General features: G+C 43.7%; 1 protein-coding gene and 1 pseudogene across 2 annotated transcripts; one reads left to right on the forward strand and one right to left on the reverse strand.

Annotated features, from left to right (window-relative positions):
• LOC121166446 overlaps nt 1–26,379 on the reverse strand; it is a 1,182,205-nt pseudogene that overhangs the window by 102,107 nt on the left and 1,053,719 nt on the right.
• LOC121166436 (zinc finger protein 354C-like) lies at nt 1,360–16,468 on the forward strand. Of its 2 annotated transcripts, XM_040995545.1 has the most exons (6): nt 1,360–1,408; nt 1,924–2,024; nt 2,810–2,890; nt 13,032–13,158; nt 13,699–13,794; nt 14,901–16,468. In XM_040995545.1, exons 2-6 carry the CDS (start codon nt 1,995–1,997, stop codon nt 16,310–16,312), a joined length of 1,746 nt encoding a protein of 581 aa, XP_040851479.1. In that variant the 5' UTR covers nt 1,360–1,408; nt 1,924–1,994; the 3' UTR covers nt 16,313–16,468. The 2 variants fall into 2 exon arrangements, with proteins under 2 accessions (XP_040851479.1, XP_040851480.1); XM_040995546.1 differs by having other exon boundaries at nt 1,394–2,024.

A 26,379-nucleotide genomic window follows, 5' to 3' on the forward strand; every position in this document is an offset into this window, starting at 1 on the left:
AAACATGCCCGCTCTGGCATTTGATCCCTGTGCTGTTAGCTCCGACCTGCCACCAGTCTGCCCTGTGGAGTCTGCAGCTCCCTTTCTGTTCATTGCTGGGCCAAAGTATTCCACAAGATCGGCCAGTCCCAGCCTGCCTTCACCCCTGAGCTCCCCGTGCAAACCCAAACTTCTCACCTGGCTGTCTCAAGGGCTGATGTGTGGCCGCCTCTGCATCCCTGGTTAATCACTGGAGACTGGATCACAGCTCACTAGTAGCTGGTAGGTTTTCTGTTCCCTGTAAAACTGTTTCACTGTCATCACCTCTTCCCTGTGTCCAGGGGTTCTCCAGGTACCTCCCTGTTGACTTCCTGACCCCTATCTTTTTCTGTAATCTGCTCTCTGTTCTTTACCCTAATAATTCTCCATCATCTCAAACATGTCTGCACCCTTTCGGGTGGCTTCCTTCTTCCACTCTGATTATGATGAAAGAGGGGGAATACATATGTTGATTCTGTCCTTTGGTTTTCCTTCCAGAGGAGAAAAACTTGCTCTTGGAAGGGTAAGAAGTGGGGAGAAGCACAACTTCATATTTCAAAAGGCAACTTTACCAGGGATCAGAGACTCTCATTGCATACTGTCCCATTTGACTCCTCACTCTACAACCCATGTCCCCAAAATATGCCCATGGTTTTAGGACCTCTGTGCCAGGAAGTGGGGATGAAGATCAAATACACCTCTTTTGTCACACAATATCATGCTGCACTCACTTCCCTTGGAATTCTCTTTAGTTGGTTCTTCCTCATGTTCTCGATCTTTAAACCAGAAAGTGCTTGGAGGCCACGTCTTCAGGCCACTTGTTTTTGTCCATCTCTTGTTCTTTCCTTCTGAGATCACGATTTCAGTAATATTTATGAGAAAGATTACCATCCTTGACCTTGCTCATGAATGCCACTCACATATACACCTGCCCCTGCACCCTTCCTTGCTGGATTCCTGATTCTAGCTCATCAGGCAACCATATTTAACACAGTCATCCTTCATTTCTGATGTCTTCCTCCTCTGAGGCCCCCCTAGACCTGCCCTCCCACGGGCGACTTCCTTTCTACAGTTCTCCCTTTACAGACATCCCAGGCAGATGGCGGGAAGCCGAGAGCCGGAAGTCGCCTCGCCGCAGGGCCCTCTGGGTGTGACTTGAGGCATGCCGGGAGTTGTAGTTCGCGCGGGGCTCCGGGACGGCTCGAGAGGCCTTTCTGGGGTTCGTAGCCGAGGGTGTCCCTGGCGCGGCTGGCCCGGACAGTCTGAGGTGGAGATTCTCCCGGTGACTCTTCCCCGTCGTGGTGGGACCGGGCCTCTCGCGGTAGGTGGGGGTCGCGCGCGCGGGAGCCCGCGGGGGCCGGGGGCACCCGCGGAGAAAGACCCCTGTCAGGTGAGCTGGGGGCCCCAGGGGTGTGAGCCTGCCTGTTCTGTAAACTGTTTCGGGACGTAGCCGCGGTAAAACAACTAGCTAACCCATCGCTTGCAGGCTTACGCATTTCGTATTCGGACGACAGGTTCAGTGCACACGATTTCCCGTTTTGCAAGAATCCAAGGCCCAGGGCGGCCCAGTAATTAACTGGGACTTAGACTGGGACCTGCTCTACTACTTAATGGTTTTTGTGAGTTTAGGCAACTCATGACTCCTTGGTCTTCCCCATATCTGTAAAAATGAGGTAGTGGGGGATGGGGGAAATAGGGTGACAACACAGTCCCTTGGGGTCCGAGGAGGGTTGGCCCCAGGACCCTGAGCCCCTGAATGCATGGACCCTTAATGCGAAAGGTGTAGTGTATGCATATAGCCTTGCTGTTTATTTTAAATCATCTCCAGGTGATTTCAATTCCTGGTATGACATAAATGCTCTGTAAATGAGTCGCAGATTGCATTGTTTTCCCTGTTTAATACAGTTGGTGAGTTGAGTCCACCCAGGCCTGCTGTATTTACTTCCTTCAGGTTGTTGCATTGATTAAAGATATACATGGAAAGCGCTCAGGATTCTTGGTACCAGGTAGGTGTGTGCCATTGGCCAGCATTCATCTCTTGCACAGTAGTTACATAGAATGGCACATCTTTTGGCCGGCTGGCTGTGGTGTGCTGGTTGCAAATTTCCTAGCATGGGTAGCATGTTGTGCCCCAGGGCCAAGGTTACTGCCCCCGAGGAGCCCACTGCAGGCTGAGGTAGAGCAGACATATGTGGCCAAGTCTTTCTGACTGCTGCAAGTGGGGCTGTGGAGATTGTAAGAGACAGAATCTGTGTTTAGGAGAGGTTAATGCTAACATGATATTTATCCTGGGAAGGGACATCTTCATTACATCACCTTGGGTGAGATATGGGATGGCCAGAGGTAGATCAAGAGAGACTAGGGGAAATCTTACTGGTTGTATGGTATTCAGAGTTCCTTGGGGAACTGTGGTCCTCAAAGGACCTCTCTGGCCAGCCCAAGTAGGTCACGCAGTAGGAAGAGGGGCAAGTGTAGGAGAGTGCTGCTTCCCCAAGGAGTTCATCTTTGCTGTGACCATGCAGATGTGTCCTTTAAACCTCTCAAAGTTCTTGATTTGTCTAAGTGAGTCCCAGTGGGCTTAGAGTAGCACACAGGCCTAAGGGGGTGTTAAAGTATCAGCTTAGATAAGTTAGAAGTATGGTTAATACAGGGGTGGGAGTAGGGGGTGGGGCCTGGCCAGGTAATTTGGTCAATGTGGTTTGCATCCTTACAGGGTGGTATGGTTGGGACCTGATGAACATGGTGGGCACCTGCGGTTTCTTTCTCCAAGCCATCCCTTTGTCCCTTCCAGACCCACTTGGTCAGCACTCCACGCCTCTGCCACAGGAAAACTAAGAAGGAAGGAATGGCCGTGAACCTGCTGCCCGCTCAGGTGACAATCAATGAACTGTGTGTTGTCTCGGGTTAAGGAGGTGGGCATGTCTCCGTTTTTTCAATGGAGTACCGCCTGAAAGCCTTGTAGGCTCTCCCCAGGATTCTGGGCTAAGGAATGTGCCTTTTTTGTCCCCAGTCACTCCAAAATCAATTCTTGACCTAGAGTTGAGTAAGGTCCTGCCACCATAGGTGCTTGGTGAGACTGGGGTTTGAGACAGTTTTTGTCTTCACAGAGCATAGTATCTCACTTGGGACAAAGACATGCAGGGGTCTCCAGGCCGATGTTAATAACGTTTAATGAGCATTGGTTGCATTATGGATGCCATGAGGTACTCTAGGGAGCCAGAGCAGCAGAAGGGCTTCTGTGTAACGGAAGGTCACACGATCCAGTGTGCAGGAAGACTCAGGGAAACATCCCAGCAATGGGTCAGTTTGATGCTGGTGGTGAGAAGCTGGGGGGCTCCCCTGAAGGAGCTCAGCTTGATTGGCTTTTGCACTTGGCACTGGGAGGACACAGCACTGGGGGCTTCCTCCACCTGCTGCAGCTCTCCTATCAAGTCGTCCTAATGTCCCACTTACTTGGCTAATTAATGCTTTGGTCTCCTCCTCTGTTGTTTTGTTTGTTTTCCTGTTATATCACACTCTTTCCTGCAGCCCTGTGTCTTGCTCTGTGTGCTCCTGAGGACCTTGCCCATTACTTGGATGCTCATTTTCTGCAGGTTCCCCACCACCACCCCAATCTCTGACCTTTTGGCAATCCAGCCTGTCTTTTCCAGCCCCGAAGAAGTGTTCCCATGTGCCAGTCCTGTCTTCCTCTTTCCAATTGCTTTCCTGTACACTGTCTGGCAGTGATGGACTTGGTATGCAGAGCCGATGATCAGATACATGAACTACTGACTGATGGTCAATAGCCAAAGTTTATTAACAGCATCAGACTTTTTAAAGACTGAGGGTCCCATAGACTTCTGGGAGGAGGGTTTGACACATTTACATATCAACAGTAAATGGGAGTTGACTTGCAACTACAGGAATTCCCCCACCTTTGCCAAAAGACCAAGAGAATCCATTCCTGTTATCTGAGCCTGACAATTAGCGAGTTCCTGGTCTGTGCATTTCCTTATCAAACCAGGATTGCAGCTAGCCTTGGCTCCACATTGGCAAGGATTCTCAATGTCCTGTCTTTAATCAGATCAGTTCTTTTCCTGCATATCTGATCAGTTGTCCTCTTGCACAATCCCCCTTGGATTTTCCATTCTGCCACCCTCCAGAACTCTGTTTTTGGTTGACTGCTTTCCTAGAAGCCCCTTGTGGCATCCTGCGGGCTACAGATGGGGATTCTGGAGCATGAGTTCCTGGGCTTGAATCCCAGCTGGTGAAATGACTTTAGGCATGTCTTCAGTCTCTGTGCTTCCTCAGTTTAAGGAAGGTTAGTAATATAGATCCTGCAGGGAACTGTTAAGCATTAATAAGAGTGCTAAGTACAAACCTAATTGGCATGTGCCAAATGCTATGTTACCATATATAAAAATATTCTTCTTAGATCTATATAATACTCCTGGAATCTTACCAAAGGGCTGTTAATCCCTGCATTTTACGAATGAGGACTTTGTAAAGAGTTTGTTTATTTATGTATGTATTTCTTTGAAAGGCAGAGTTACACACACGGAGAGAAAGAGAGAGAGAGAGAGAGAGAGAGAGATCTTTCATCTCCAAACAGCTGCAATGGCCAAGGTTGGGCCAAACCAAAGCCAGCAGCTTCATTCTGGTCTTCCATGTGGTGTAAGGACCTAATCACTTGAGCTACCTTCTGCTTTCTCAGGCACATTAGTAGAGAGCTGGGTTGAAAGTGGAGCAGCCATGACTTAAACTGGTGCTCATATTGGATGCTGATGCTGCAGTGAGATGTTTAACACACTTCACCATAGTGCTGGCCCCCAGATGAGAAAATTTGAGACACAGAGAAGAAACTGACATGAGCAGGATCATACAGCTGGCTGTTGGCCAGGTAGGACAGACTATGCTGCTAGCTGCTAGCGTCAGGCTAGGAGAGAGTGTGTGTTACATGTTGAGTGCATGGTAAGTGCTGGCTCAAGCAGTATGACAAGTGGCAGTGGCAGCATTATTTCAGAATCTGTCAAGCTTGTTGTGTTTCTCCTTAATCAGTCTTTCTTCCTTTTTAAAAAAGACTTATTTATTTTTATTGCAAAGGCAGAGATATATACAGAGAGGAAGAGAGACAGTGAGGAAGATCATTTATCCAATGATTCATTCCCTAAATGGCTGCAATGGCCAGAGCTGAGCCAGTCCGAAGCCAGGAGCCAGGAGCCTCCTCCAGGTCTCCCACGTGGGTGCAGGGTCCCAAGCTTTGGGTCGTCCTTGACTGCTTTCCACCAGCAGAGAGCTGGATGGGAAGCAGGGCCACTGGGGTTAGAACCAGCTTCCATATGGGATCCTGGCGCATTCAAGGCAAGGACTTTAGCAGCTAGGCCACCACGCTGGGCTCTCACCTATGTTTATTTTCTTTACATTGATTTTATTTAATTGAAAGGCAGAGTTATAGAAAGAGGGAGAGCTAGAAAAAAAAATTGTATCTATTGGTTCATTTCCCAAATGGCTGCAGCAGCCAGGGATGGTTGATAAAGTCAGGAGCCTAGAACTCTATCTTGGTCCACCATATGGGTGGCAAGGACCATCTTCTGATTTTTTGACTGTTTCTGGTAGTATTTGAGCCATCTTCCGATTTGTGCAGGTGGCAGCTTCACCCGCTGTGTCACTATGCCAGCCCCCAGATTTGTCTTTGGTACTTTGATTTTAAAGAGAGATGTTTCAGGAAGTCAAGGTAGACCTCCAAAATACAGTGCAAAGCCAAACTCAGCTTTGACCTGGGCTACCCTCTGCCTGAAGTTCTAACTCTTCACTTTTCTGCAGCTTCCTCATGCCACCTAGCTGGAGAATGCCTTCATTTTAGCTAAGACAGATGGAGAAAAGTTCATTTGCAGCTGAGAACTAGTGGGCTTGTGTCGTTTTCTGTCAACAGCTAATTCAGTATCTGAGCCATGTGATGAAGTGCCTGAGACCCAGGGTGACCAACAAGTTCAGTCAGTTCAGTGCTAATATCTACTGTCCAGTTCTGTCCTCCAAGGGATTAAGGATCGAGTTTCTCTGTGTTATCTGCTACAAAATTAGACAGCATTAAGCTTGAATTTTGGGAAAAAAAATAGGATCTTTACAAATTTTCTAAGTATCTGTTGCTGTATAATATGTAGTTCATCATTTGGTGAAAGGATAAGTGGAACTTGGTGTTGTTAACAGCTGTGATTTGTTACATCTTTTTTCTGCAGCAGCTAAATACCCTTTTTGGTACTGTCACTTTTTTAAAAAGTGTTTTCTAGGGTAGTGCATGTAGTGGATGAAGCCACTGCGTAGGATGTCCATACCTCCTGTTATTGTGCCTGGTTTGAGTCTCAGCTGCCCCATGCTTCCACTGCTACTTCCTGTGAATTTGACTGGGTGGCAGTGGGTGATGGCTCAAGAAAGTGGGTCCCTGCGACCCATTTGAAAGGTCTGGATTGAGTTCCAGGCCTCATGGAACTGAAGCTGTCACGGTCATTTGGGGAGTGAATAAGTGGATGGAAATTCTCTGTTTCTGTGTGTGTGTGTGTGTGTGTGTGTGTAATTTTGAAAATAGTTTTAGAGAAAAATGGCAAAGATAAAGGCAAGATTACCATATGCACTTCCTGGCTTTCATACGTAATTATTAACTCAGATCTCTACTTTATTCAGATTTCTGCGGTCCTTTTTCTGCCTCAGGACCCCATGCAGAATGCCACGTTCCACCTGGATGTCACAGTTCTTCCTAATCTCCTCTTTGTCTGGCTTGCCTTGTTTCTGACGAGCAGTTTAGAGAGGTGCTGGCCCACCGTTGTGATTTGTCTGCTGTTTTTTCTTATTATTCAGCTGGAGTTATGGGGCTGGGAAAGGAGGAACAGGGGAGATACAGTGTCATTTCCAGGAGGTCCTATAAAAGAAAGGTACTCGCAGTCAGGCTGCTCCACCTGGTGTGCTGGCCTCCCCCTGCCCAGGTGATGTTTGTCTCTCCCTCTTCTTCCACCTGCAGGAAGTCACTGTGTTTAACCCACACTCAGGGAATGAGAATCTATAAGTCAAAGTCTGCTTGGGATTATTTCAATACCGAATATAAGTATCAGTTACGCTTCCTGGGGAAATCAGTTCTAACAGCGTCTGTAAAGTTTGCAATACAAATTTACAGCTAATCTGAGTTCATCATGAAAGAGCACCCTGCTGCTCCCTGGCAGAACACAAATCCCAACACAGTATTCCCACTTCTTCCTGCTATCCATTTCATTCATCCATAATCTGTAATTACCCAAACCTTTTATTAGTATTAATGAGCAACAAGTAGCTCCTCCTTTCTTTATATTCAGATTTTTGACCTGCTGTAATTTTTTTCTTCCTGAAAAAGTTTTACTACTTCTTGCAAAGCAGCTCTGCTGACACTAAATTCTGTTTTTGTTTTTTTGAGAAAGTCTTTATTTTTCATACATTTTTGAAGAATAATTTCACTGGGTAAAGAATTTGACTAATGACATTTTTTGTTGTTGTTGCTGTTTCAGCACCTGAAATACTTTGCTTTTCTATATTCTTGTTTACATAGTTTCTTATGAGAAAATCCTATCCTTGTTTCTCTGTAAGTTTTCTCTGTCTTCTTTCATGATTTCTCCTTGACTTTGGTTTCCTATACTTGGAGTGTGACACCCAGTGAGCCAGGAGAAAAGTGTATTCTCTTCTTCTTTCTCCTTGAAAATCTCAGCCTCACTTCCACAATGCTGAAGTGTTAGAGTACTCCTAGCCCCCTGCCCAGGTTCTCAGGGTGAAAACAACTCACTGCACGGTGGAAGAACTGTCACAGTATGCCAAGAGCATGTGAGATGGGAGATAGCACTGGTGCAGGCATTGTAGGAACGGCCAGTCTTCCTCATCTTAACAATGTACTGTTCTTTGGCCCAACAACTCAGTGTTTCCCAGTTTAGCTCACAAATACAGGTGTGTGTGTGTGTGTGTGTGTGTGTGTATTATATAATTTACTGTTGCAAACAATATACAGTGACCAATCTCACTGTATATTGTTTGCAACAGTAAAAAACAAAAACTGTCTTAATACTCATGCACAAAAGAAGTGGTTTTAAAGTTATGGTATCTGTACAGTAGATTATATTACAAGTTATTAAAAAGAAAGATTTGTAGGGATCAGCACTGTGAAATAGTGGGTAAGGCCACTGCCTACAGAGCCGGCATCCCATATCAGCACCAGTTCAAGTTCCAGCTGCTCCACTTCTGATCTAATTCCCTGTAATGTACTTGGGAAGGCAACAGATAATCACTTAAATGCTTGGGCCCCTGCTACTTATGTAGAGAACTTGGAGGAAGCTCCTGGTGTCAGACCATTATAGCTATTTGGGGATTAAACCAATAAATGCAATAGCTCCTCCTACCCACTCTGCCTTTTGACTAAATAAAACAAACAAACAAAAAATGAGATTTGTGATGAAGGTTACCTGCCATGAACCAATACTCTGCAGCAGGAATGAACCACAAATGCAAGCCATGTATCCAACTGAGAATCTTTAAAAAGTATATTAAATAGAAGCAAGTAAGTTAGCTTTAATAAAATGTTTTGCCTACCCCAGTATTTAAAATATTATGACTTCCGTACATGATCAGTATGAACCAGTTCCGAGATGAATTTTTGTGGTAACTATGGCCATAGAATCTTTTGATTTACCAACAGAAAAGCGCTATCTTCACCTCTGGAAAAGCTCCCCCATTGTATTTGGGCATGCTTGGAATGTGCTTTTTTACTCTTGACCACAAGATAAGGACAGTATAAATAATTAAGATCTCAAGGTTACCCAATGGGCTTCTTTACTCATAGTTAGCAAATGCCTAAATACTGCTACATGAAAGACCCAGTTGATAGCCCCCCCTTGAGCCCTCTGGATCTAGGTGCCTCATGGAGATCCAGAGACGGTGCAGGGTCTGGATGCGCGGAGGAGGGTGATTGCGCATGGACTTACTCTTGGCTTTCTCCTTGTGGCTCCATACACTGTCGTGAGTAAGCCCAGAGAAACCCAGTGAATCCTGTCTGCACTGGAAACCAGACTCCTCTACAGCAACTATGGCACAAAGGGAAGTGGTGACCTGTGTACTAGCAATGCTAGATTAGCTCTGAGTGCCCAAGAGTGTGTGTTTTCTTAAGATCAACCACTGAAAAGTACAGAGATCTGACTGGAGAGTCAAGGGTATAAGCTAAAACGGAATCAAACAGGTCACAGGAATTGTGGCATAATAGGTTAAGCCACCACTTTTTTAAAGATTTATTTTTTTATTATTTTTATTGGAAAGGCGGATATACAGAGAAGAGAGACAGAGAGGAAGATCTTCCGTCTGATGATTCACTCCTCAAGTGAGCGCAACGGTCGATGCTATGCCGATCCGAAGCCAGGAGCCTCTTCCAGGTCTCCTGTGCGGGTGCAGGGTCCCAAAGCCCTGGGCTGTCCTCAACTGCTTTCCTGGGCCACAGGCAGGGAGCTGGATGGGAAGTGGGGCTGCCGGGATTAGAACCGGTGCCCATATGGGATCCTGGGCATGCAAGGCGAGGATCTTAACCACTGCTCCATCGCGCCGGGCCCAAGCCACCACTTTTTAGTATCCCATGTCAGACTGCAGATTCAAGTCACAGCTGAGTTGCTTCCAGTCCAACTTCCTGCTAATGGATGTGGGAAGCAGTAGATGATGGCCCACAAACTTTGGTTTCTGCTACCCTTGTGGGAGACCTGGATGGAGTTGACGGTTCCTGTCTTCTGGTTAGTCCAACCCAGGCTGTTGTCAGTATTTGGAAAGCAAACCAGGTTTGAAGATCTCTTTGTCTTCCTCTCTATATCATTCTACCTTTCAAATAATAAAATAATTTAAAAAGAAGTAGAGAAAGGACACAATGGGACAACTTAAAAATTCAGTGGAAAGCCTCAATAATAGAATGAGCAAGGCAGAAGAAAGAATCTCAGAATTGGAAGACATTTCTTGCCATAATGAGAAAACAATCAGCAAACTGCATGTGGGACTGAGTCAAGCTGAGAAAAGTATTCAAGGGACTCAATTAAAGGCTGAATATAAGAGTTATGGGAGTTCCAGAAGGCACAGAAAGAGAAGCTGGGTTTAAAAATGTATTCAATGAAATAATAAAGGAAAACTTCCCTAATTTGGAGAAAGAATTGGGAAACAAAATACAGGAGGGACACAGAACTCCTGAATAGGGTTGACCAAAAGCGATCTTCATCACAACACATGATAATCAATCTCTCTTCAGTTAAACACAGGGATAAGATTGTGAAAAAAAAAATCCGTTAACGTACAGCAGAACCCCAGTCAGACTCACTGCTGACCTCTCAGAGGTCTCTACAGGCCAGCAGAGAACTGATTGACATATTTCAGATTCTCAAAGGAAAAAAATTGTCAGCTCAGAATAACCTACCCAGCAAAGCTTTCCTTTGTCTTTGAAAATGAAATAAAATTCTTCCACAGTAAAGAAAAGTTCAAAGAATTCTTCTAGACCTGCCCTTCAAATGATACTTAAAGATGTTCTAGTAACAGAGAAAAGAAATAGCACCTACCAACACCTAAGGCCAATATGAAGAATGTCCCAATAAAACAGCCAAAGAAGACTAAATCAAACAATGAACAATCCATTGCTAAAATGATGGGACCAAATTACTACCTGTTGATATTAACCCTGAACGTAAATGGCTTAAACTAATTAATCAAATGTCATAGATTAGCAGACTGGATCAAAAACCAAAACCCATGTGTCTGTTGCCTGTAGGAGACAAATCTTACCGACAAAGGTATGTGAGGCCTGAAAGTGAAAGGATGGAAAAAGATATCCCAGGCTAGCGGGTAGAAAGAACGAGCCGAGTAGCCCTTCAGTCAGATGGTATAGAATTTTATGTGAAAAATATTAAAAGCGATGAAGAAGGACACCACATAATGATCAAAGGATCCATTCAACAAGAAGAGATCACCTTACTCGTTTTTTAGGGTGTCTTATTTTTCAGTCTAATTCTGTTTGGTTTTTCTTTCTTGTTCTTCTTTGCTAGTCTAGTTAAAAGTTTGTTTTGCTCATCTTTACTCTTTTTTTTTCTTTTTCTTTTTTCTTTTTTTAATTGTTATTAACATTGTATTATGTGATACAGTTTTATAGGCACTGGGGATTCCCCCCGCTCATCTTTACTCTTAATGGTTTATTTATTTTTATTGAAAAGTCAGATTTACAGAGAAGGAGAGACAGAGGGAAAAATCTTCCATCTGCTGATTCACTCCACAAGTGGCTGCAGCCGCTGGAGCTGAGTCATTCCGAAGCCAAGAACCAGAGCTTCCTACAGGTCTCCCACTCAGGAGGCCTTGAGCCATTCTCTGTTGCTTTCCCAGGCCACAGCAGGTTGCTAGATGAGAAGTGGGGCAGCCAGGATACCAATTGGCACCCATATGGAATCCCAGAGCATGTAAGGCAAGCACTTTAGTCACTAGGCTACCACACCAGGCCCTTTTGCTCATCTCCTTAAAAAAAAAATGGCTGTTTCTTGTTACAACTTTTTATTTTTTCCATTCCAATTATTTTTTTCTGTGCTTTTATCATTTCTTGCTTCCTGTTCATTTTTTTTTAATAAGTCCTTGAGATGCATTATTAGATCATTTATTTGAGATATTTCTATTTTTTGTAAGCACCTGATGTTATAAATGTCCCTCTCAATACTATTTTTGTTATATCTCATGGGTTTGGGGTATTTCTGTTTTTATTTTCATTTCTTCAAAAAAAGTTTCCTTACTAGTTTCCTCAGTGACACATAGATCATACACATTGCATCATTTTCTTCAAGGTTTTTTATTTTCTTTTTCATTTCTTCAGTGATACATTGGTTATTCAGTAGCATGTTATTTAACTTCATGTTGTAAATTTTCAATTTTTCTTCCTGTTGATTTTTTAAAGATTTATTTTACTTTTATTGGGAAGTGAGATACACAGAGAGGAGGAGAGACAAAGAGGACCATCTTCCATCCATTGATTCACTCCCCAAGTGGCTGCAGTGGCCGGAGCTGAGCCAGTCTGAAGCAAGGGGCTCAGAGTCTCTTACAGATCTCCCATGGGGTGCAGGGTTCCAAGGCTTTGGGCCATCCTTGACTGCTTTCCCAGGCCACAAGCAGGGAGTTGGATGGGAAGTGGGCTGTTGGGATTAGAACCAATGCCCATATGAGATCCCAGTGCATGCAAAGCGAGGACTTTAGCCACTAGGCTACTGCGCCAGGCCCTATTGATTTTGTTTTATGGCTTTTCATTTAAGGGGATGCACAGCAACTGTGTAATAAAGACTATTATATTCAGATGTGAAGATACAATGTAGTATGTATCTCTGCTTCCAAATCAAAGATAGACTGCCAATGATACTGTTGAATATATCTCTACGGTAGGATGCTGGACTCTCTACCATTGTCCTAGCTACAATGTCAGGATGCACTTAAATAGCAGAATGATGGGCCTATGATTGTTTATGAAGGACTGCAATATTGTAATGTAGGGGCAGCCAGCGGGGAGATGGGATTTGGGATGAGAAATCCCAGAGCCTATGAAACTGTATCATAAAAAATAAAATTAAAAAAAAAAAAGATATGCAGAGTACCAAAGAAAAGAGAAAAGGAATGAAGGAAGGGAGAAAGGAGGAAGGAAGGAAGGAAAAGAGACGGAGAGAGAAAGGAAACAAAAGAAAAGAGAGAGAAAGAGATTCCAGGCTGCAGCTTTAATTCCTTGTTGGCAGAAACTACCCTTTTTACCCTGCCCCCACAGCCTGTGGTGTGCATCTTTGCTACCATTGGGTACTCAATAAATATTTGTTTAGTTAATTAGTTAAGAGTAATTTCAAAAATTGCCTATCTAGTCAGTCTGAAATACAATTAGAATCCTGCTGTGTTTTCAGAATTGTTTATTCCACCTGCAGTGTCATTCTCTTACCAAATTCTGCCTTCAAGGAAATGGTCCTGGCTGAGCAGGGCTGGATCTGCCGTTGCAGGGGTCTGTGGCCTTCGGGGACGTGGCCGTGTTCTTCAGCCAGGATGAGTGGTTGCACCTGGACTCTGCCCAGCGACGTTTGTACCGGGAGGTGATGCTGGAGAACTACAGCAACCTGCTGTCCGTTGGTAATGGGTTCTGCCCTCATTATGTGAAGAATCTGCAATGCAGGTGCCTTAGAAGGGTCAAGAAAGGTCAACTGTAAAGCTAGAAGTGTGCATTTTTGTTGGTGTTTCCTTCATGCTATTCTTTCCTTTTTCCTCTGCCTTGCCTTACACACCACTCCAAATCAAAATTTTCTTCCTGGAGTAGATCCCAGTTAAGATTCTGTACTTGATCTTAGCCCAAAGGCCGAGAAGCAATCCCAGTGAAGATTCTGAAGAATATCAGAGAAGCAATAGCTGTGGGAACCAAAAAACAAAACAAAAAAAGAATCTGGAGGACATGACAGATTCCCACCTTAGAGGCACTGATGGCCAGAGCCCTGCTATTTCTCAGCACACCCTGTTTTTGCTCCACCTGCCAAATGTTCCATGCCTGCAGAGCACACTCTCCTTGCTCCCCAACCCAGGCTTGCCTTCTTTGTGTGCTTCAGAGTGAGTGGTATTGAGTTTTAGAATTGCGCTTCATGCCATTCCCTCAAGCTATATTTCTTTCCTTGTAATCAGGGATTCTGTTTTCAACGCCAAAGGTCATCTACCACTTGCAACGAGGAGAAGATCCAAGTGTGGAGGAAAAGGAGGTCCCTCCAGACGCCTGTCTGGGTAAGTATCTGGGAAAAGAGACCCTGGGTGGCCCTCACAGATGCTCAGGTCATGAGGAGGCAGTGCTCTGGAAACTGTCCACAATCCCCCAAGGAGATGTTTAGGACTAGTTAAAAGTATATTTCAGTTGTGTGGTTTATTCAAACATACTGTTATCTGATTGAACCAATCTAGTTTTGATCTATTTACAGCCATGAATTGATGTAAGAAAGCCAGGTTTCAGCCTTAGAATAAGCTCAAACTAAATCTTGTTGCCCACAACAAAGATGAGTTTGAGGTTTGGGCGTAATTTGAAACTGAAGGCATATTGATATTAGCTTTCCTGCTGATCTTCAGTATTTCCCAGCATTCCTAGAAAGTGCTACCTTCTTCTTGTACATTATTAAAAGTAATGACTGTGTCTCATTATCCAAGAGAAAAAAGGACAATGTAATGGAAGGGTCATATGAAAAAAGTCATCAACTCCAGTGAGAGCTAGATTGTGACACATGGCTGGTTGGCAGCATTTTCTTCTTTATAATTAGCACCCTAAACTCTGATCAGATGTTATCAACAGCTATTTTTTACAGTCATATTATTTTAAAAACATCTCTCATCTTAGCAGAGTCTTTCTCCTTTCAATCTGATACGAAGTCATAAAATTTAAGAAAACAAATCCAGATATCTTAAAATTATTGTGTGTATGACTTCGGAGAGGGCATGGGAAAAGATATGGCGGAAGTGACAGGTGAATGGAAAGGAGGAAGTAGAGACAAGTTTGCTGCTTAGTTACCTCGTGTATGGAGTGGAGAATGATGAGAAACTGCAATAGTTACCGTTAGCTTTTCACCTGACATCATTCCCCTCTTTCTGATGTGACTGACATCATTTCTCCCCGAGTTGAGTGTCTTCATTTTCACTGTTAACCTGTGGTGTGTTCTCCACACTGCTGCTTCCTGTCTCCCTGTCGTTCCATGGCCATCCTGGTGCGCTGCACACCAGCTCTGTGTTTGTGATCTGATGACAACTGTCTCTTGTGCATAGAGAGTTGCCAATTCCATTGTCCTGCCGAGGCATCGCATTCCTTTTCCAGCAGAGGCAACAGTAATTCTTCTGATTCATTCCAGATTTCAAGACTTGTCCTAAAACAGAAGCATTGCATCCCAAAAAGAGTACTTTTGTAAAAGAACCCTCTCAGGGAGTGTTAAAGAAAAAGCCCATTGATTATGACCACTGGGATGCCAACTTTGGAGAAGCTGTTAAAATTGAGAGTGAGAGAGAACAGGGGCAACAGAAGAAGTCACTGGGACAAATGGAGGCCTCACCAGAGAAAAGCCCTCAAGGGGATGAAGGTCATGCAAGTCTTTCATTGGGGGAAGACTTACTTGTCAACACAGTTCTGGATTCACAACAGCATCCTGCTACAGAAAGGGCACCGCAAATGCATTTCACCTTAGGGAAAGATTTTAAACAGAATGTCGATCTCATGAGATGCTTCCCGGTTTACCCAGGATCAAAACCTTATATGTGTAATGAGTGTGGAAAGAGTTTCACCCAGAATCTTCATCTGATTGAGCACCAGCGCATCCATACCGGTGAGAAGCCCTACAAGTGCACTGAGTGTGAGAAAGCTTTCAGCCACAGGTCCTCCCTGCTTGCCCATCAGAGGGTTCATACTGGGGAGAAGCCCTATAAGTGCGGCGAGTGCCAAAAAGCCTTTGGTAGCAGCTCAACCCTTATCAAACACCTGAGAGTACACACTGGGGAGAAACCCTATCGGTGTAGAGAGTGTGGCAAAGCCTTCAGCCAGTGTTCAACCCTCACTGTGCACCAGAGAATCCATACCGGAGAGAAACTCTATAAATGTGGTGAGTGTGAGAAGGCCTTCAATTGTAGAGCAAAACTACATCGACACCAGAGAATCCATACAGGTGAGAAACCCTACAAGTGCAGTGAGTGTGGGAAAGGTTACAGTCAGTTTACTTCCCTAGCCGAGCATCAGAGACTGCATAGCGGGGAGCAGCTGTGTAAATGCTTGGAATGTGGGAGAACCTTCACACGGATCTCAACCCTCATCGAACATCAGCGGATCCATACCGGACAGAAACCCTACCAGTGTAATGAATGTGGAAAAGCCTTCAACCAGTACTCCTCCTTTAATGAACACCGGAAAATTCATACTGGGGAAAAACTTTATACGTGTCAAGAATGTGGGAAAGCCTTTGGCTGCAAATCCAACCTTTATAGGCACCAGAGAATCCACACTGGGGAGAAGCCCTATCAGTGCAATCAATGTGGGAAGGCCTTCAGCCAGTATTCTTTCCTTACTGAACATGAGAGAATCCACACTGGAGAGAAGCTCTACAAGTGTATGGAGTGTGGGAAGGCCTACAGTTACAGGTCGAACCTTTGCAGACACAAGAAAGTGCACACTAAGGAGAAGCTCTATAAGTGGAAGGAGTACGGGGAGCCCTTCCTCTACGCTAGCTCCTCCCTTACTCAGAGATTTCTCAAAGAAGAAAGTTCCTCAGAGGCCTAGCTCATCTCTGAGCCTTGGAGATTTCCTCACCGGAGGATGGCTAGGAGAATCCTGAGCAGGGCGCATAGCCTTAGTAGGTCAAGTCCTTTGTATTTGTCCTGCAGGAAATATCCCAGTTCCCACTATGTAATGGTAAAATTGATCAATGAAAACGAAAAGCACTTGCCAGGTTTTCAGAAAACCATTACATTTTAAAGCTTCTAGAAACAATTTTAGATGCATAGGGAAAGTAAAAGGCCTCACTTGAAAACCATGAAAACTGATTTAAAATAGTCCCTTTCTTTTCCTTTTTACTGCATGATAACCCCTTTCTGAGAGTAAGCTTCAGTAAGTGAATTTTTTTTTTTTTCTAAAGTCAGTCATGGAGCTGATAATGTGAGTGAGAAACCCTGTTTTCTAAAATGACAAGCTAACAAAAGCCACTCTCCTTTTCATAGAAGCTAAGAACGAGAAAGAATTCCTTAACTCCTACAAATATTGATGAGCTGCCCCATCCACAAGTTCCATGTGTGTATATAGTCGTGCATCACTTACCAGGGGCTCGTGGCCTGAGAAATGAAGCGTTAAGCAATTTCATCACTGTGTGAATGTCACAGAGCTCCTCAGTCACTCAAGGGGGACTCTGGCTACAGTCAGGGACACTGGCCATGAACTGAATGAGGTGGCAGCCGGCATAAATGGCATATGCACTGCTAAACAACCGCTGTCTGTCTATAGGTAGGAGTACACTCCAAAGTAACTGTGGATCGTAAAGCTGTAAACTAGTAAGAGTTATTTGTTGTCATTAGCAATTTTGTTCTGTACTACAAATATGTGTGCTCTGCTCTCAAGCGGTTGGCAGCAGCACCATTCACTCCAGCATTGTCACAGACGTGTAATGAGGCGTGCTGAGGCATTGTGACGGCCGTGACATCATCAGGTACTTGGAACATTTTAGCTCCAGTATAATTTTCTGGAATTACTGCCCCGTATACATAACCCATCAAAAATTGAAGCAATCTTATACATAAAACGGGCATATCTGTACATGTATACAGAGCTTTGGAAAATATCTTTTTCAAAAATAATGGCTTTACAAATGCAGTTTTTAAAGCTTAGAATTTAGTTTTTATAAGCACTTAAGAATACCAGATGTTACAGTCTTTTAAGACATTAAAAAAAAAAAAAAGGGAGATTTCCACAGGGAAGTCCTCTTGGTTATTTCCCTACATTATTTGTCAATCTGATGTGGCTTTAATGTATCAAAATAGTGGCTTACTATAAGACTGTAGGCGGTGTTGTACACAAGCAATGGAAGGATTCACATGCCAGTATGTGCTGCAGAAGACAGACATTTTTTTTTAAAAAGATCTGTTTATTTTTATTGGAAAGTCAGATACACAGAGAGGAGAAGAGCCAGATAAGAAGATCGTCTGTCCATTGAGTCACTCCCCAAGTGGCTGCAACAGCTAGTTCTGAGCCAATCCGAAGCCAGGGGCCAGGAGCTTCTTCTACGCCTCCCACATGGGTGCAGGGTCTTAAAGCTTCGGGCCATCATCGACTGCTTTCCCAGGCCACAAACCGGGAGGCTGAATGGGAAGCACGGCCACCGGGCTCAGAACTGGCACTCACATGGGATCCTGGCGCATGTAAGGCAAGGACTTTAGCCTTTAAGCTACGGCGCCTGGCCCCAGAAGATAAACTTTTGACAGATTCTCAGAGTGTATGCCTGGTACGTACATGATTATAGATAGGAGAGATTTTAGTTCAGTTATAGCTTTTGTTTCACTATTGAAGAATTCAAGTTTAGCAGAATCAAGACCAGAATCTAGGTCCTCAGATCTAGGATTCTGCTGGTCACATGCTCATTTTCAACCTGAGGCACCAACAATACTAAGTTTTACAATCCAGCTAGACAAAAGTGCAGCAATTTAATAAGCTATCTTTATATAGGAGTATTTCCCCTCCCCTTAATATCAATACTTGACATTTAGTCATATTGCTTTTTTTTATTAGTCCCCATTGGCACTTGCTTTTATAATAATATGCTTAAATCTTGGAACTCACCTGATGTCCCAAGAATGCAATCACCATTGAGGTTTTTACATGCAGTGCTATCCTCTTATTACGTATATTTTGCCTCTTTTTTTGTGTGTAATATTATGTATGCATGTTTTGTTATTAACTATATATTCACCACTTAAACATTTCATTTCTCCTGACTGTTTTCTCCAACTTTGGTTTTCACAATTGGTACAATTTAAACATTGTCCTAACACAAGTACTTTGTCCCTTCTGTCTGAGAAAGGTTTTAAGATTAGGACAAGTTCAGTACTCAGATAGTATATTCCTTAGTTGAGTTATTTTAGTCATCAGAAAATATCATTTTAGGTAGTTAAGTATATTTTATAAGAAAAATGAGGTTCTAAATAGAACCTCACACTGTACCTAGTAGCAGTGAGCAGGTTTGGTAGCAATATTTTGGTTTCTAAATGCCTTACTAACAGGAGCCAGGATTCCTTGGAGAAATGGCTGATTCCGTGTTTGGAATGGGAGAAGTCTAAAGTGTGCCTGAAATATCTTTATGAAGGAGAAATCATTCAGGATTGCTTTTGAGGACTAGGAGGGTAATATCTGAAGCACCTAAGCCATCTTACAGCCTCTCGCATTGGCCACGTTTAGGCAATTGATATCCAGAAGGATCACTGTAACACTCTACAAGGAGGCATAGAATGGTTAAAGAAAAAAGAAAACATTTCCTAAAGTTATTAAGAACACCATCTTCCAAATGTACCATTTTATACCCCTTAATTAAGACTGGCAAAAATCAATGAAGGATAAAATCCATAGGTTAAAAAAAAAAGTTTCAAGGAACATTATTTTCATGGCATCAAAATATCACAGATGCCATTTACTCAAAATATTTGGGGGTGGGGTGGGGTGGGAAGGTGAGGCCTGGTTGTCAACCTAAGTTTTTCTCATGGGCCCAGTTGGTATTTTTTTTTTTTAAGATTTATTTATTTTTAATGGAAAGTCGGGCATACAGAGAGGAAGATCTTTTGTCAGCTGATTCACTCTCCAAGTGGCTGCAATGACTGGAGCTGCACCGATCCAAACTAGGAACCCAGAGTTTCTTCTGGGTCTCCCATGTGGGTGCAGGATCCCAAGGCTTTGGGCCGTCTTTGACTGCTTTCCCAGGCCACAGGCAGGGAGCTGGATGGGAAGCACAGCTGCTGGGATTAGAACTGGCACACTTATGGGATTCTGGTGCATGTAAGGCAAGGAGCCACTAGGCTACCCCACCTGGCCCATGGGCCCAGTTGGTATTAATTGATTCCTGACAAGATACAGAATGAAGAACCAAAATGTGTAACTAAACTTCAGCTAAATGTCTTATCTAGACTCTTCTTCCTCTTTACAAGAAATGTGAAGAATAGAGGAGCAAGTTTAATTATACAGTGAGAAGATAGATGGATCCAGAGTTTGGGACATTGTGCATGACAACTGCTCTGGACTTTCAAAAAGCCAGTATAAGAAAAAGCAGACTCTTGTGGAGTAAGACATGCAAGGAGTAGCCAAAATGGAAAGTGTCATCCTTCATTGGCTTCTGATTTAATCAAGCAAAGTGGCTGTCAAAGACATTTGGGGGATATATGTAGTAATGTGAAGATGGAATGCATATTAGATAGTGTGATATGTTTAATTTTCTTAGATGTGATATGATATTGGTGTGTAAGATAATGTCCTTAGGAGAGGCATGTAGGATTTTGAAGTTAAAAAATTCTTGATGTTTTTAGTGTATTTCAAATAAATATGTAAACTCAGCCAACTGCTGTTGGATCTTTTTGGTGGGTATTGAGATACTCCTTGATCATCCTTAATGCTTGTCTGCATGTTTAAATTTATAATAAAAATGGAGGCCAAAAAAAAGTTATTGGATAAAGTGATGAACATGAAGCTTCCATTCAGAATGTTCACATATTCTTGGAAAATTTCTGAGTAGGAGTACATCTTCCAGGAATGCAATCATTAGAAATAAAATAACTTGACGTTGATACCAGTTCCACTTCTAAATGGGATAAACACACTCCATTTTCTCTCACTATGTATGTTTGTGGATCTGTCTTGCAACCCTGAGAAGTGATAGTAGCAGGCAGATTTGGAAAGGAAACCAGAATCTTATTAAGTAATACCATTTTGGCATTCCGGGGGTAAGAATGATGATTGCGTGAGCATCTAAAACTAGTAAGGAACTGTGGGCCACGCAGATTTGGGAAGATCCCTACTGCTTCTTTCTCGTAGTGTCTTTCTCCCTTTTGCACTGGAGTTGGACGTATTCATGAGTTGTAAAGCCTTGCATTTCAATGAAAACTGGAAGAGGAAATGGCTTCTGGGAACTGGAAGATGTTAGGGCAATGACAGAAGGGGAAGTCCAAGAAAGTGATCTCATGGAGTAGCAGTGGAGTCTAGGTTTCCCGCTGATCTATGCACTTGGAGATCTGACACTGACAGGACGGTCCATTGCTTAGGTCTAATACTGGCCATATGGGATAGAGCCAAACAGTGGAGTACATACACAGAAGGCTGAACTGATCGTGGAGCCGCAGCCCATGGAAGCTGAAATGGAACTGGTGACCACAACTGAAAAACTGAAGATAAGTGGCCTATTAAGAAAACATTTCCTGTAAAAACTAAATATTCAGAGCTTCACTGGAAATGTCTTAACATACAATGCAGAATTATGAAAAAAATCAGGAAAGTTTCAACAGTTGGTAAGCAAAGAGACGGTGGATACTAACTTTAAAATAATAGAGACTGGAATTATGAAACAAGATTTTTATTAAAAATTTATTTTTATTGGAAAGTCAGATACACAGAGAGAAAAGCCAGATAGGAAGATCGTCTGTCTGATGATTCACTCCCCAGGTGGCTGCAATGGCCGGAGCTGAGCTAATCTGAAGCCAGGATCCAGGAGCTTCTTGAGGCTCTCTTGGATGCAGAGTCCCAAGGCTTTGGGCTATCCTTGACTGCTTTCCCAGGCTACAAGCAGGGAGCTGGATGGGAAGTGCGGCTGCCAGGATTAGAACTGGTGTGCATATGTGATCCTGGTGTGTGCAAGGCAAGGACTTCAGCTGATACACTACCAGGCCAGGTCCATGAAACAAGATTTTAAGATTAGATGTTTTAACAGTATTTAAGAAAGTGTGACCATTCCAGTCATGAGTGGAAATGTCAAAATTTTCAACAGTAGATAATATTTTAAAAATAGTTAAATGGAAAATTAAAATATATATATATATATATATATATTTTTTTTTTTTTTTGGAAAGGCAGATTTACAAAGAGAAAGAGAGGAGTGTTCAGCCATGGGGTTGGGACAAAAGGAGCCCCCTGCAGTGTGGCGGCTGTGGGAGGTGCCCCAGCCAGTCTGGACCCAATGCTGGGGCAAAGTCACTGCTGCCAGGCAGTGTAGGTGAGGGATGAATTCTGGGTGATTCCCAGCAATGGGGTCACAGAACTTTCTGGCAAGCATGGGGACTGAGACCTGATGGTTTGGAGAAGAGAGTCCATAAGATCTATTTGGGCCAGACTGATTCACCAGCCCACATGGGAATCCTGAGATGGGCTGTTAGCATAGAGTATCACTGACTGCCACATACCAGTCCACACAAAAGCTATGGATGGGGGCCTGTCTAGCAGGGCTAGGTACCAGTACCTGACTGAGTGGTGGAACAGGGGATGGGTCACACTTGGCAGAGTCAAGACACCAACCAGCACATGAGAGAACCAGGTCTGGGGAAGGATGGGCCAAACCCTGTGGAAATACAAGTCCTGCTGGTTAGCTCATGAGCTGGGGTGGTGATGGGCTGAGCTAGGTGTGACCATGGAACCTGCCATCACTCACGGGTAAAGGAACTGACAACAGTCTGGGCAGGTCAAGGCAGCAGCACCCGAATGTGCATCCTAAAGTACGGGGTGTGCCGGGCAGGGCCGAGCAAACCTTAATTCACAAGGAAGAACAGAAATCATGATGGAGCACAGATCATGCTGAGCTAGGCTCTTATGCTGACTGGTCTGCATGAACCAGGGATACTGGGCCACAGCATCAGAGGCAAAGGCTAAGACAGGTGAGGGCTTAAGCCAACTTGGTCAGAGCAACCACTGGCATGTGCATAATCTAGGGCTGGGAATAGGCTTGGTTGGGAGCTGTGAGCATACACACTTGCTGGGTTGGGGTTCCCATGGGAGAGTATGGAGGCTGCGTTCTGGTCTGGATATGGCTGCAATCTCCCTAGGCACAAGTGTGAACTGGGGACCAGATGCCAGCACCATCTGGTGCTCTGGAGAATCTGGGTAGATGTAGGACGGACTAGGCTAGGTCTCTGCCCCTACTGAGCCATGTATGAGCTGTGTCTGGGTATGGACAAGCTTTGGCTGGGCTGAAACATCCAACAGTAACAACTGGAATGGATTGAAGGCCAGCAAAAAATGGCTACTCTTCCTACCAGGATGGGAGGTAGACTAAGTAGGGCTGGCTCATGGACCCACCAGTATGCGCAAGATCTGGCACAGGGAGAGGTTCTGATGGAAGAGCTTGGGAAACTCTTCTGTTGGGACATAGTCCCTGCAGGTGAGTGCAAGAACCATGATAGGGAGCAACCCAGACCAGACCAGAGAAAGATACTCACTGGCATACATTTGGCATAGGTCTGGGGCAGACCAGGCTGAACCAGTTCACATCAACCGCTGGTGAATCTGAGCACCAGAACAGAGTGTGGGTCGGGCCAGGTTCATTCACGACACAGACCAGTGCACATTATGGAATGCCAAGGTGAGGTGAGCCATACCGGATGTGGCCACGGAGCCCAACCAGCACACGTGATAACCAGCAGGGGGGGAGCAAAACCTGCAGGGAGAATGTGGACTCTCCTGCTGGACTATCACTCCCGTGGGAGAATGTGAGTTGGGATGGGGGCAGACCAGACCAGGCAGGGCTACAACACCTGTGGGCCTCATGTGAGCTAGATCAGGGAAAAGCCAGGTTGGGCTGACTGTTCCGACTGGTGCAAGCAAAAATTAGAGTGGGTGAGGGTTGGTTGGGCTTTGCCGCAGCATCAGCTGGCAGAGGCTGGCACTGGGGGCTAAATCTGTCAAGTTAAACTCCAGAACCACCTGGAGAGTGCATAATCTGGGAGTGGGAGTGACCTAGTAGGGAAATAGTGGGCACCTCCCTCTTGGGTTACCACTCCCACAGGAGAGTATGAAAACAACAGAGAAACTCCTAAAGCTAGTGAATTTAGCAAGGTCACAAATTCTATGGTCATGACACGAAAATATTCCTTTCTGGTTTCTGGGGAGGTCTTAATGTAAGGTAGTTTGTTCCTCCTCTGTCATCTTTCAAGTTTATTCTTTCCCTTTTCATTGATTTTCTCTAATTCAAATATGATATGCTTAGACATAGGGTTTGTGGGCTTTTTGTTGTTGTGTGTTTTTTTTCTATTTTTCTTTTATGTTATTCTCTGCAATATTCATTAGTGATTTGATGTCTGCCATTTGATTTCTCAAGAATTTTAGGCCATCATTACCTTTATTTATTTTATTTATTCATATGAGAGAGCTACAGAGAGAAATGAAAAAAACACAGATATAGGTCTTCTCTCTACTTTTTCATTTCCCAGATGGCCACAACAGCCAGGGATGGGCCAGTGGAGAAGCCAGAGACTATAAGCTTCTCATGGGTCTCCCATGTGGTTGGAAGGGGCCTACGCACTTGGGCCATTTGCCTCTGCTTTTTGCAGGCCACTAAGTGGGAGCTGGATTGAAAGTGAGGCAGCCAAAACTTGAATTGGTGCCTCTATGATGTGCTGGTATCACTGGCAGCAGCTTTATTTTCCTGTGCCACAGTGCCAGCCATTGAGCCATTTTTACTACAAATACTTCTCCTTTATTTTGATGTTTTAATTATGTGTATATCATTTCTTTGCAAGTCTTGGGTTTTCTCTGTGTGTCTATACATAAACATTTTGTTTTTCACTGGTTAAGTCTGCATGCACAGGATTGATAAGTGACATGAAAAGTGAACAATTAACTACAGGAAGCTGCCATATTATCCAAGTGTTTCAGCCCATTTTGCCTCATCATTGCTCCTCATTCTCCCGGTATTTGGTATTTTCAAGGTTTGATTGTTTTGCTTATCTTAAAGCAAGATGCATTTATGTGAAAGGCAGAGTTAGAAAGGGAGAGACAGACCTTCTGTCTGTTGGTTCATTTTCCAAATGGTGCCAACAGCAAGGGCTGTAGCTTACACACAGCCAGTGTTTTTTCACTCTAATTGCACTAATGTTAACTCATTGTAGTTTTAAAAGGAATGTCTCTAATAGACTAAAGATTTTGGTCATCTTTCCCCAACATATTTGCCAATCAATATGTCTTCTTCGGTGAAATATCATGGCCGTTTTTGTTAAGTTTGGTTAGTGTTGGCACTCAAGAATTACATGATCTATAAACAAGTCCCTTGTCAACCAAGAGCTTTGCAAATATCACAATCACATGGCTTTACAATTAATTTTTCAAAGTGGTTAGTAAAGCAAAGGAAATACTGCTGCATTCAAATACAATATTCATGTAAGTTCCAGAAAGCATATCATAGTCACTGACAACAAGCATCCTTTCTAATCTAAACTCAGTTGTGTCATATGGCAAGAAAGGGCTGATAGCAGAATTTCATTAATCTTTTTAAAATCTTATAGTCTTGGGCAGTGCGTTGGCTCAGCTGGCCGATCCTCCACCTCTTGGGGCCAGTGTCTCATACAGGCGCCAGTTCATGTCCTGGCTGCTCATTTCATATCCGCTTCCTGCACCTGCGTGTAAGACCTGGGGAGGATTCTGGATCCTGGCTAAATATTGTCTTAGCTCCGGTCATTGTGGCTGCTTGGGGAGTGAAGCAGCAGATGGAAGAGCTTTGTCTCTTCTCTCTGTAGATCTGCCTTTCCAATGAAAATGCGTAAGTCTTTAAAAAAAATTCCTACAGACCATAACTAGGAAATCTTTTTTCTAACCTTATATATTAAAACTCTTTCCTCATGGTTATGCTGGAGTTTTATACATTTCACAATTAAATCTGTGATATACCTTCAGTTAGTTTCTGTAAAAGATGTGCTATAACAAGGTTTTCAATAGTTTGTGGAAACTGTATTATAAAGTTATGCATGGATCTTGATTTTTGGGGGTACCAAAATGAACTTGTACTAAGTTGCTACAATGTATCTGAAGAGGATCTAGGCGGAGGCCCCAAGAATGTTAAGATACCAATTTGAAAAGTGCTGTTCACAGAACAATATGAATTCTGCTAAAACTGAAACAAGCACAAACATCAAATTTATTGGAACTTGCATGGAAGAATAGTGAAATCCTTGATCCTTTATAAGAGTACATAGCAAAAAAAAAAAAAAAGTACAGCACAATGCCTTAAGAATATTAGCAGTTTTTAGACACAGATTTGTTTTAGAAGGAACATGATGGGCCTGGCATTCTGAAGTATTGGGAAAAGCCACCGTCTGTGATGCTGGCATCCCATAAAGGTGCTGCTTTCTGTCCCTGGTTCCAGCCCAGTTCCCTGCAAATGTGCCTGGGAAAGCAACAGAAGATGACCGAGTGTCTGGGCCCCTGTGTCCATGTGGGAAACCTGGATGAAGGTCCTCACTCCTGGCTTCAGCCTGACCCAGGTCTGGCCATTACAGTCATCCAGAGAGTTAATGGATGAAATTCTCTTTCTGAGTGTTTACCCCTCTTTCTGTAACTATTTCAGATTAATAAATAAATCTACAAAAAAAATAAAATGGGAAATAGTGTGTTGAAGGTGAAGCCAGAAGCAGCAAACCATTCACATCAGTTTGAGAGGGAATAAACTAGCCTTGCTTGTACCCTAGTTGAAGAGGACTGATGACAAACAGCAGGACAATTGCCAATGCCATAGGACCACTCCATCATTCACCTAGTACATAACTACAGTGAGTCCCAAAACTGCACATGCAGGTCAGCAGCAGACAAAAGCAGAGTTCTCGATGGAGATTTTAGACAAGTGGGAT

This window comes from Ochotona curzoniae, unplaced genomic scaffold (genome assembly GCF_017591425.1).
Source record: "Ochotona curzoniae isolate NIBS_2020 unplaced genomic scaffold, NIBS_Ocur_1.0 patch14, whole genome shotgun sequence".
In the NCBI taxonomy this organism is placed as follows: Eukaryota; Metazoa; Chordata; class Mammalia; order Lagomorpha; family Ochotonidae; genus Ochotona; species Ochotona curzoniae.

Bases quoted from the DNA above. Each gene is read 5' to 3' on its own strand.
- LOC121166436 (XM_040995545.1), top strand. From the start codon at position 1,995: ATGGAAAGCGCTCAGGATTCTTGGTACCAG. The intron at 2,025-2,809 runs GTAGGTGTGTGC...TGTCCCTTCCAG, and splicing joins CTCAGGATTCTTGGTACCAG to ACCCACTTGGTCAGCACTCC. The intron at 13,159-13,698 runs GTAATGGGTTCT...CCTTGTAATCAG, and splicing joins CAGCAACCTGCTGTCCGTTG to GGATTCTGTTTTCAACGCCA.